General features: G+C 40.7%; 1 protein-coding gene across 1 annotated transcript; it reads right to left on the reverse strand.

Moving 5' to 3' along the window:
- Nucleotides 1-5,897: 5,897 nt before the first annotated feature.
- On the reverse strand, nt 5,898-11,572 carry TPM3 (tropomyosin 3). Its single transcript, XM_070766590.1, has 2 exons — nt 11,459-11,572; nt 5,898-6,080 (listed from the first exon to the last, which is right to left on the reverse strand). Exons 1-2 carry the CDS (start codon nt 11,570-11,572, stop codon nt 5,898-5,900), a joined length of 297 nt encoding a protein of 98 aa, XP_070622691.1.
- Nucleotides 11,573-11,872: the final 300 nt, after the last annotated feature.

An 11,872-nucleotide genomic window follows, 5' to 3' on the forward strand; every position in this document is an offset into this window, starting at 1 on the left:
AGGACAGAACCACATAAATTCTTTCCTCTTTACAAAACCGGTGGACGATCTCAAAATCTTATGTCCACCTGGTTTGTTTTTCACCGCACTATTTATATGTGGGGTGGGAGGTTAAAAAAAACGCAGCCAGGCAAGGGAAGAGTACTTTGCGGTCTATTCAAGTTTAGCTGCAATAATGAATTTTTTATTTTTATTTTTTTAAGTGTCAGGGTTTTTTTGTGTGTGTCTATGTTGGTGCCCTTTAGAAATATTCATGGCTGTGTTTGAAAGAGTGACATCAGGGTTTCCCAAAGGAAAAACTGGAGGGAGAGAGGGGGGGAAGGAAGGAGGGAGGGAAGGAAAGAAGGAAGGAAGGAAAGAACAAATGAATGAGTAGGAAGGAGGGAAGGAAGGAACAAATGAACAAACGAATGAAAGAAAGGATTAAAGAAGGGAGAGAGGGAGGGACTGAGGAAGGAATGAAGAAATAAATGAATGAATGAACGAACAAATGAAAGAAAGGACCTAAGAAGGAATGAACGAACAAACTAACAAATAAATGAATGAAAAGACTAAAGAAGGAAGGAAAGAGGGAGGGAGAGACTGAGGAAGGAAGGAAGAAGGAGGGAGGGAAGGCAGGAAGGAAGAATAGATGGTTAAGAGAGCGATAAAGGAGGGAGGAAAGGAGGACAGACACAAATAGACCGACAGAGATATATTTTCTCTTCCTTATTGAGAGTTTTTAATTCGACAGTCTGAAAAATTGACCAAACGGCTGAGCCGCAGGGGAGCTTCACAGGAAGCTGACTTCCCCGTGTCTTCCCTGGACCTGTCAGTCACACCCCAGCCGTCACTCTTCCTGACAGCCCTCCTTAGCCTGGCTTTACACTTAGGGTCCAAATATTTCTCGCCCTGCCAAGCTGATCTCTTGAGACGCTTCACAGCCTCTTCAAGGTCTCTCCTCACTGCGTGGCTGGGATGCCTCAGAAAACACGGCAAGGCCTCCCCTTCCTCCTCTTTCCTCACCGGCCAACGTCTCGGCTGGCTTTTCTCAACCTCTGGCAACTACCAGATTGGGGGGGCTTCAACTCCCAGAATCCCCCAAACCCCCAGGAATTCTGGGAGTTGAAGTCCACCCATCGAAATGCAGCCAATGTTGAGAAACATGGATCTAGAGTTAAACCGGTGGGCCCCTGTAAAGACTTGTGGACTTCAACTCCCAGAATTCCTGGGGCTGGGGGGGAATTCTGGGAGTTGAAGTCCACAAGGGTTAAAATGGCCAAATTTGGAGACCAACCCTGGTCTTGATTTTACACTTTTCCTTTATGTGTTTACTTGTTTTATTTATCATCATCATCATCATCATCATTATTATTATTATTATTATTACAGTATTATCATTATCATTATTTCAACAATGCAACACAGCAAATGAGATTACTATGCTGGATTTCGTATTTTATCACCTGCGTAATGTAGCGGCGAATTATGTATGCCGATCCCAGTAAAGCGGCCTTTTGCAATTATTATTATTATTGTTGTTGTTGTTTTATTGTTGTTTTGTTTCTGTTACTATTACTGTTATTATTACTATTTATTTATTTATTTATTTATTATCTCTGCATCATATAATATACATGGGCATGTACATAATTTTGTATTTATTCATGTCTACTGCTCAAAAAAAATAAAGGAAACACCTAAATAACATATCCTAGATCTGAATGAATGAAACATTCTCATTGAATATTTCATTTGCACAACTATTCCGTTTGCACAAGAGGATGTGAAATTGACTGTCCATCAGTGTTGCTTCCTAAGTGGACAGTTTGATTTCACAGAACTTTGATTTACTTGGAGTTATATTGTGTTGTTTAAGTGTTCCCTTTATTTTTTTGAGCAGCGTGTTTATTTTATCATAGAGTGAAAAATTGGAGGTGTTGACCCTTTAAGAGCTGATATGCAATGAAATTTCATTTTTAATCTATGCCAATGAGTGCAGGGCGGGGGGGTCAACAACTTTTCGGACATCAGGGATCCCTACATCCATAATTTTAAATCCTGCAGACCACTAATATGATTTTTAATAAACAAACAAACAAACAAATAAACAAATAAATAATATTTAATGCAGAGGTCTTCCAACTTGACAACTTTAAGATGGGTGGACTTCAACTTTCAGAATTCTCCCGCCAGCTCTGCTTCGTAGCGCCAACAACGTTGAAAAAAAGTGACTCAGGACCGTTTTTCAGATTTACGGCCGCTGCAGATCAAAATCTGGACGCTTGGCAACATAGTCTATGATGGTATGATGATTTTGATGATGGGCTGCCAAAATTTTTACTCCCACGCTGTGGGTGTGGCTTATTTTGTGGCTGTGGCTTGATGGTCATGTGACTGGGTGGGAGTGACTTGACAATCATGTGACGGGGGTGGCGGCTTAATGGTCATGTCACATGTGATTGAGTGGGAGTGGCTTACTGACCAAGATAAGTTTTCAAATAGGTGCTTGGACTCTTTTTCAATTGATTAATTATTATTATTATTATTATTATTATTATTATTATTATTTATTAGATTTGTATGCTGCTCCTCTCCGTAGACTCGGGGCAGCTCACAATAATAACAAAGACAATGTAAGAACAAATCTAATAATTTCAAAAACGCTAAAAAACCCATTATTAAAAGCAAACATACACACAAACATACCATGTATAAACTGTATAGGCCCCGGGGGAGATGTTTCAGTTCCCCCATGCCTGACGGCAGAGGTGGGTCTTAAGAACTTTACGAAAAGCAAGGAGGGTGGGGGCAGTTCTAATCTCCGGGGGAAGCTGGTTCCAGAGGGTCGGGGCCACCACAGAGAAGGCTCTTCTCCTGGGTCCCGCCAAACAACATTGTTCAGTCGACGGGACCCGGAGAAGGCCAACTCTGTGGGACCGAACCCATTATTTAAATAGCCACAAAAAGGACCAACGATAGAAAGCATTATTGGTTGAGGAGCACAGTCACGTTTTAAGGTTTTGACCTGAACCCACAAGGTTCAGTAGGATAACAGATTAGGCAAGTAGTTCAATTTTTCTTGAATTGCTATAAAAGTTCAGTTCTAGATAATGATTAAAATGATTAAACCATTTATGGGTTAAAAACACACTATTTAATTATTTCCTATTTTAAAAGTAATTAAGAATCATAGTAAGGTACTAGAGAAGGAAGGACATTAAAAAAACCTATTAAGTATTATATAAATAGAGCATAAACTTACTAACCCTCCGTGGGGGCAGCAGCCCATTACTGCATAAACACACATTGGCCTCCATTGTCGCCGTAATGCCGAGAAGCACCCCAAAATTCAACCTCTTGGGTTCTACCCCCTCCATCCCTAGAACGGCGCAATGGCGCCCCCTTCAGGTAGAATGGAGAAGTGGGAAGGAGGTGATGACAGTCTGTGGATAAATCTGTACACAACTGATCTCCTCTGAATGTCACACGACAGCTGCGCGTCCAGGGTGCTGACAGCCCTTCGGTGCGTGACAAATGGCTCGGCCGCCCCTTTGCCAAGAAAATGCCCGCTAAGTTTACGACCAAGAGCTCGCCCCCACCCCCGGGAGCACAGGCCCGGCGGCCTATCGTATCCTCTTCCCTGCTCATCACTCGAAGTGACATTCTCCATCCTGATTCTATTTATAGGGAGCGCGGAAGGTCCAGCTGCCAAATCGAAGAAGGAAGGCCAGGGTTAAGAAGAGACTGGGCAGATACCGGTCTGAAATGGGCTAGGCGAGAGAGTCTGTCGCTCAAGCAAGGGGTTGGACTAGATGACCCCACAGGTCCCTTCCAACTATTCTATTCTGTTCTTATTTTCCATTCTATTCTTATTTTTCTATTCTATATTCTGTTCTTCATTATGATTCTATGATTTTCTATATTCTATTCCATTCCATTCTATATTCTTTCTCTATTCTTCTATTCTCTATTCTTATTTCCTATTCTCTATTCATTCTATAGTCTATTTTTCTATTCTATTTTCTATTCCACAGTCTATTCTAATATTATTTTCTACTCTATTCATAGAAACATAGAAACATAGAAGACTGACGGCAGAAAAAGACCTCTTGGTCCATCTAGTCTGCCCTTTTACTATTTCCTGTATTTTATCTTAGGATGGATATATGTTTATCCCAGGCATGTTTAAATTCAGTTACTGTGGATTTCCCAACCACGTCTGCTGGAAGTTTGTTCCAAGGATCTACTACTCTTTCAGTAAAATAATATTTTCTCATGTTGCCTTTGATCTTTCCCCCAACTAACTTCAGATTGTGTCCCCTTGTTCTTGTGTTCACTTTCCTGTTAAAAACACTTCCCTCCTGAACCCTATTTAACCCTTTAACATATTTAAATGTTTCGATCATGTCCCCCCTTTTCCTTCTGTCTTCCAGACTATACAGATTGAGTTCATTAAGTCTTTCCTGATACGTTTTATACTTAAGACCTTCCACCATTCTTGTAGCCCGTCTTTGGACCCGTTCAATTTTGTCAATATCTTTTTGTAGGTGAGGTCTCCAGAACTGAACACAGTACTCCAAATGTGGTCTCACCAGCCCTCTATATAAGGGGATCACAATCTCCCTCTTCCTGCTTATTCTATCTTTCTATTCTATATTCTATTTCCTATTATCCTATGATTTTCTATATTCCATTCTACTCTATTCTATTTTATTCTGTTCTGTTCGCTTGCTCTATTATTTTCTATATTCAATTCCAACCCATTCTATATTCTGTTATTTTCTATATATTCTTCTATTCTATATTCTTATGTTCTATTCTATATTCTATTTGTCTAGTCTTGTCTATTCTATATTGCATTCCATTCCATATTTTATATTCTGTTCTGTTCTACTCTACTTTATTATACTCTACTCTTATTCGGTTCTGTTCTGTTCTATTCTGTTCTATTCTTATTCTATTCTATTTTGTTCTGTTCTATTCTATTCTACTTTTATTCTATTCTATTCTACTCTGTTCTATTCTATTATATTCTGTTCTATTCTACTCCTATTCTATTCTGTTCTATTCTATTCTACTCTTATTCTATTCTATTCTGTTCTATTCTATTCTACTATTCTATTCTGTTCTGTTCTATTCTACTCTTATTCTATTCTGTTCTGTTCTGTTCTACTCTTATTCTATTCTATTCTATTCTGTTCTATTCTATTCTACTCTTATTCTATTCTACTCTACTCTTCTATTCTATTTTACTTTACTATATTCTTATTCTATTCTATTCTACTCTATTCTTATTCTATTCTACTCGACTCTGCTCGACTCCATCCCATTCCAGTGCCAGTGAGGTCCCTGTAAATGGCACCACGAGCAGCTTTCCTGGGCAGGCCCTCCGCAACCCTGTGTAGCTGTTACCACAACATGTGTGTGGGGAGATAAGGTTATTTTCAGATGTCGAGGGTGGCTGTTCTCTCAGATCACCCTGGGACATTGATGGAGCGTCACAGCTTCCTTTTCGCCTCTCGGCCCAACCCAGGGCCATTTCCAGGGCAGTTAAATTGTTCATAGCCGACAAACTATATTCTGTATGAATATAGTTTGATGTGATGCACACACACACTGCTCAAACAAATAAAGGGAACACTCAAGTAACACATCCTAGATCTGAATGAATGAAATATTCTCACTGTACAAAGTTGAATGTGCACAACAGCAGGTGGAATTGATGGTCAATCAGTGTTGCTTCCTAAGTGGACAGTTGGATTTCACGGAAGTTTGATTTACTTGGAGTTATATTGTGTTGTTTAAGTGTTCCCTTTATTTATTTATTTTTGAGCAGTGTGTGTGTGTATATATACATGCATGCATACATATGGTTGTTTTTCTGTTAGTCTAGCCTAGTCTTGCAGAGACGGCCCTTAGGCTTCAACTAGCCAGCGCACACACCCTTCCCGTCCCCCATTTTGGGTACATACGTCGGCCGCTTTCTTCTCGGCCACTTCCAGCTTCTCCTGCGCATCTTTCAAGGCCTCGGAGTATTTGTCCAGCTCGTCTTCCGTCCCTTTGAGCTTCTTCTGCATGGCCACCAGTTCATCTTCCAGCTATGGGAGGAGAGGAGAAGAGGAGGAAAAAGGGGTTATAGAGGATGGTTCCTTCCTTCCTTCTTTCCATCCATCCTTCCTTCCTTCCCTCCCTTTCATCTCCTTTTTTCTTTCCTTCTTTCCCTCACTCCCGTTCATCTCCTCCTTTCCTTCCTTCCTCCTTTCCTCTCTCCCTGCTTCCTTCCTTCTTTCCTTCCTTCCTTCTTTTCCCTCTCCCTGCTTCCTTCCTTCTTTCCTCTCTCCCTGCTTCCTTCCTTCCTTCCTTCCTTCCTTCACTCCTCCCTCTCATCTCTTCCTTGCTTCCTTGCTTCCTTGCTTCCTTGCTTCCTTGCTTCCTTGCTTCCTTCCTTCCTTCCTCTCAGTTTGGTGGTTTTCCTGCCGACATTTCCTTCCTTCCTTCTTTCCTTCCTTCCTTCTTCCCTCCCTCCCTGCTTCCTTCCTTCCATTCTTCCCTCCCTCCCACCCATCTTCCTTCTATTCTTCTGTTCTATTCTCTATTCTACATTGTATTATTGTCTCTTCTCCATTGTATTTTCTATTATATTCTACATTGTATTATTCTCTATTCTATTATCTTTTCTTCTCTATATTCTCTTACTCTATTCTATTTATTCTATGCTATGCTATTCTCTTTTCTTCTCTATATTCGTTTATTCAATTCATTCCATTCTACATTGTATTATTCTCTATTCTCTTCTATTTCCTATTGTATTCTATATATTCTATTCTCATTTCCTGTTCCCTTCTCTCTTTCTCCTCCCTGCCATCTATTCTATTATTTTCAGTATTCTATTCTTTATTAAAATTCTCTGCCACCTGTCACCCCCTAGAAGGTGACAGAGATCTGACCCAGAAGTAGAAAAAAAATAATGAAAACATTCAAACTACACTTCTTTATTCATTGGTTTGTTTGTTTTGTCAAGTACTATTGGTGGTACACAAAGATATAATGATATTTATATACATGATGCTAATAAGAGAGAAACATTAGGACAGGGGACGGAAGGCACGCTGGTGCACTTATGCATGCCCCTTACTGACCTCTTAGGAATCAGGAGAGGTCAACAGTGGACAGTCTAAGGGTAAAGTTTTGGGGGTTTGGTGATGATACTACAGAGTCAGGAAGTGAGTTCCAGGCATCAACTATTTATTTATTTGTTTGTTTGTTTGTTTTTTATTTATTTAGTCCAATACACAATGAGAGTTTTAGTAAGTATATATACATACATACCTACATACATACATACATACATACATACATACATACACATAGTAAAATACATGATGAAGGTTATAGAGGAGATACTCATAGTAAAATATATCTATGAAAGAATAGAAAAGAAGATATAGTAATAGAACATATCAATGAAAGAATAGAAGAAGAGATATAGGAATAGAAGAAAGGTGCAGGAGATATAGGAGAGCAATAGGACAGGGGATGGAAGGTTCTCTAGTGCACTTGTACTCGCCCCTTACTGACCTCTTAGGAATCTGGAGAGGTCAACCGTAGATAATCTAAGGGTAAATTGTTGGGGGTGTGGGGAAGACACTATGGAGTCTGGTAATGAGTTCCACGCTTCGACAACTCGGTTACTGAAGTCATATTTTTTACAGTCAAGTTTGGAGCGGTTAATATTACGTTTAAATCTGTTGTGTGCTCTTGTGTTGTTGTGGTTGAAGCTGAAGTAGTCGCCGACAGGCAGGACGTTGCAGCATATGATCTTGTGGGCCATACTTAGATCATGTTTAACTACTCATTTACTAAAGTCATATTTCCTGCAGTCGAGTTTAGAGCGGCTCGCTTTAAGTTTCTATCTGCTGTGTGCTCGTGTGTTGTTGTGGTTGAAGCCGAAGTAGTCGTTGACAGGAAGGAAGTCGTAGCAGATGATTTTATGGGCTGTGCTTAGGTCGTGTTTAACGCGGCGTTGTTCCAAGCTTTCTAAATCTAGGATTGTGTGAGTCTGGTTGCGTAGGGGATTCTGTTGCGAGTGGAGGAGTGGAGGGCTCTTCTAGTTAAGTATCTTATCTTCCTGTGTGTGAGAGAGAGTGCGTTTGTGTCATTGTGTAACCTGAGCTTTGCCTGGAAATAAAAAACGCTGCAGGGAGAGGGACGAGACTATTGTCAGCCGCGTGCTCACCCCAAAACCTCGCAGGGTATGAAAATCACCCCCTCCTCGCTCCATCTCTGCCCTGCCAAAACTTTGCTCCGCGACACCGAGTTAGCAACCGGATACAACCTTTGCAGTCTTCCTCGCTGCCCATGGGGTGCCACGCCACTCCGGTGGCCCTCCCCTTTATGCCAACCCCCCCCCTTGCACCCATCCCCACAGCAAGAGGAGGGAATGCGGTCGAATCCCAGCACGTGGGAGCTGCGGCCGAGTTATTATTTGATTCTGTGTTTCCTTAATCACACACCAGAGGAGAAAACGCAGGCATGGCCTCTGAACATGTGCAGAAGGCAGCAAGGGGGAGGAGAAGGAGGAGGAGGAGTAACTCAGCTTCAATTCTTAAGTTAAAGGAACAGTTTGCAAAGAAATCGGACTGAAGAGTGCTAAGTGGACTATGAAGTAGCTCAGAAACTTTTTATTTATTTCTCTCTCTTTCTTTCACTCTCTTTTTCCTTCCTTCCTTTCTCAATTTCTCTACCTTCCTTTCCTCCCTCCTTCCTTCCTTTTTCTTTCTTTCTCGCCCCTTCTTCCCTCCCTCTTTCTTTCTTTCTCTCTCTCTCCTTCCTTCCTTCATCCTACTCGCCCTTCCTTCCTTCCTTCCTTCCTTCCTTTCTTTCTTTCATTTTTTCTTTCTTTTACTTTCTTTTTTCTTTCTCTCTCTCTCTCTTTCCCCTTCCTTCCTTCCTCCTCCCTCCCTCCCTCCCTCTCTTTCTTTCTATCTTTCATTCTCTCTCTATCTTTCCTGTTCCTTCCTTCCTTTTATCCTTCCTTCCTTCTTTCCTTCCTTCTACCCTCCCTCCTCTCTCTCTTTCTTTCTTTCTTCCTTCCTTCCTTCCTTTCTCTCTCTCTTCTCTCTCTCTCTTTCCCTTTCCTTTCTCCCTCCCTCCTTCTCTCTCTTTCTGTCTTCCTTTCCTCGCACCCACCCTCCCTCTCATAGCCTCTTCCTCTCTTCTCCCGTCCCTGAGCCCCATCAATTAATTTAGCGCCCCACCGTTAGCCAGGTTACCTGAGGCCATCTAGTCTAACCCCTGCTTGAGCTGGTCTTCAGATTCCAGCATCAATGCCAAGTGACTGACCAGCTCCTCATTCAAAGACAAGAGACGTCATTGCCTTACTGAGATATTCCTGCCACACTCCAGCCACTTTTTAGTTTTAGGGAGGAAAAATTCCTAACACAAAAATTGCCTTCTTAACATAATTTAATTTTACTTTACTTCCTTAACTAATTTTACTTTACTAACTTAACTCAATTTAAATTCTATTTTACTAAATTTTGCTTTGCTATCTTAACTTAAATTTTAGGTTAGGTTACTAACTTAACTTAAATTTTAAGTTGACTAACTTAGCTCAACTTAAATTTTAATTCAGATTAGTTTACTAATTTAACTTAGTGTTACTAATTTAACTCAACTTCACTTACACTTTATTTTATTTTTATTTTACTTTACTAACTTCACTTAAATTCTAGGTTACTAACTTAAGTTTTAAGTTTACTAACTTCACTCAAATTAAATTTTAGTTTAGTTTATTGATTTAACCTTTTTTTTTTTACTAACTTAACTCACTTACATTTTATTTTACTAACTGAATTTTTTTTTTAGCTTAGTTTACTCACTTTGTTAGTAAGGCTTTGCGGTGAGATGGGCAGCAAGGAAATATTTCTTTAATACAATTTTTTTTTAATGCCATTGCATCTACCCTCAATTGTCTTTGCCCGAGGCGAAAAGTTGCCACCGTTTTCCATCCTTCGAGCCCAGAGCTTAATTTTTAATCTTCTGTTCAAACCTCCTTCCATTTCTCTGACTCCATGCCAATTTTTTTCTTAACCGCCTGGAAGTCAGAACCTTAAAAGGGTCGGTCCACCCAAAGTAAAAGAAAGTAGATTAGTTCCCTCCCCTTGGTTACCGTTTTTGTTGATGCAGCTTCGGAGAAAATAGATTTATTACCGTCTCTATTTATATGTCACTTAAGGCAATTTAAAATTCCCCCTTTTTTCCCCCCCCACATCTGACAAAAGTAATTCCCAAAATCTTTTGCACGTCAGGTTCCTCATCCAAGAATTAAGCCTCTCTTTTTTGGTTTCTGTTTTATAAAAATGAAAATTCATTTGCCGTCTTTCAAAAACTTATTTTGCCGATCAAACTTTTCATGAGTTTTTCATTCGTCTGGCTAAATTGAGGGGGGGGGGGGGCTTCAAATCCGATCGACATTCACTTTCCTATTTTTTCCCCCCTTCCAACATATGAATAATTTTTTTTTAAATATTAAAAGCATGATCTTTTCAAGTTTACCCTTCTGCCCAGTTTGACCAGTAATTCAGCGATGGGCACTTTTACTGGGCAATTTTACAGATGGAGCTATCCATCTGGTTTAAATTTAACCCTGTTGTCAATCACTTTAGAAAGGACAGATGGAAAAATAAACTTTCTTTGCCCGCTTTTCGATATTTCCCGAAGTCGAAAATTAAAATTTTGAGGGTTTTTCCTTTCCCACCAAACTCAACGCAGCTTCAAATCGCCCGATGGATTTTAATCAAGGCAGGAATATTCCTAACTAGCGTTTCGTTTTTGGATTTATAAGGGTACCCAAAAAAAATTGCATTATATTATATTAGTGCATTGCATTATATTAATGCAATGATCCAAACATTGGGTATTCCTGACATTGAGAACCACGGGATTTATTTTATTCCAAAACTCAGATTCTTTTACCGAACAAAGTCAAGTTTTTTGTGTTTTTTTTTAAATCTGAGCTTTGGGATTAAAAAACGTCGGATTTTAGCTGGACGTTTTATTTATTTATTTACTTACTTACTTACTTACTTACTTACTTACTTACTTACTTACTTATTTACTTATTTACTTACTTACTTACTTATTTACTTATTTACTTATTTACTTATTTACTTATTTATTTATTAGATTTGTATGCCGCCCCTCTCCGTAGACCCCTTTCTGCAAAGTCAGAAAAAAAAAGGAAGAAAAAACTACCTCTCAAAATTAATTTATTATTTGGAATTATATGCCGCCTGGCCCATTCCTCCTGCGTGTCCATCCCCGCACGACAGCCCTGCGAGGTAAGACAAACCCAAACCAAGATGGGAATTGCTGAATCCCGGTGAGCCGAGCTGTCTAGATTTCGGAAGACGGAGACGCCTCAACCCTGCCCCCGATCCCGGTCTCCCTAAACCAGGTTTAATCCTGGCCCCACCTGTTTGCTCCTCTCCTCGGTGTGCTTCTGTTCCGTCTCGGCTTGTTCCGCCCGATCCAAAGCGTTTTCCTTGTCCAGTTTTAGCATCTGCATCTTTTTTTTGATGGCTTCCATGGTGGCGGAGGGGGCGAAGGGCACACAGGCGAAGAAGCCGGGATCGAAGGGGCCAAATGGGCAGAGGTGGCGGCCGGCGATTGCAATCCGGGCACCGACTTTCCGCTCTTTTTATAGCGGGGGGCCCTCCTGCCAATCTCAGCTCGCCAATCTTCCCTTTCTGGGACCTGTCAACCCGGGAGGGGCGAGATCTTTCTCTACCCACCCACCCTTGAAAAAACATCTCCCTCCTGCCACCCTCTCCTCCATTGTCCTCCGAGGCCCAGGGAGATGGTTGGAGAATGAGGACAATGGCCATAT

Source organism: Erythrolamprus reginae, chromosome 13 (genome assembly GCF_031021105.1).
Source record: "Erythrolamprus reginae isolate rEryReg1 chromosome 13, rEryReg1.hap1, whole genome shotgun sequence".
Lineage (NCBI taxonomy): Eukaryota > Metazoa > Chordata > Lepidosauria > Squamata > Dipsadidae > Erythrolamprus > Erythrolamprus reginae.

What these genes read in the sequence shown, in the direction of transcription:
- TPM3 (XM_070766590.1), bottom strand. Translation starts at nt 11,572, where the DNA reads ATGGAAGCCATCAAAAAAAAGATGCAGATGCTAAAACTGGACAAGGAA. An exon ending in CCGAGGAGAGGAGCAAACAG is followed by an intron (nt 6,081 to 11,458) that starts GTGGGGCCAGGA and finishes CTCCTCCCATAG; the next exon opens with CTGGAAGATGAACTGGTGGC.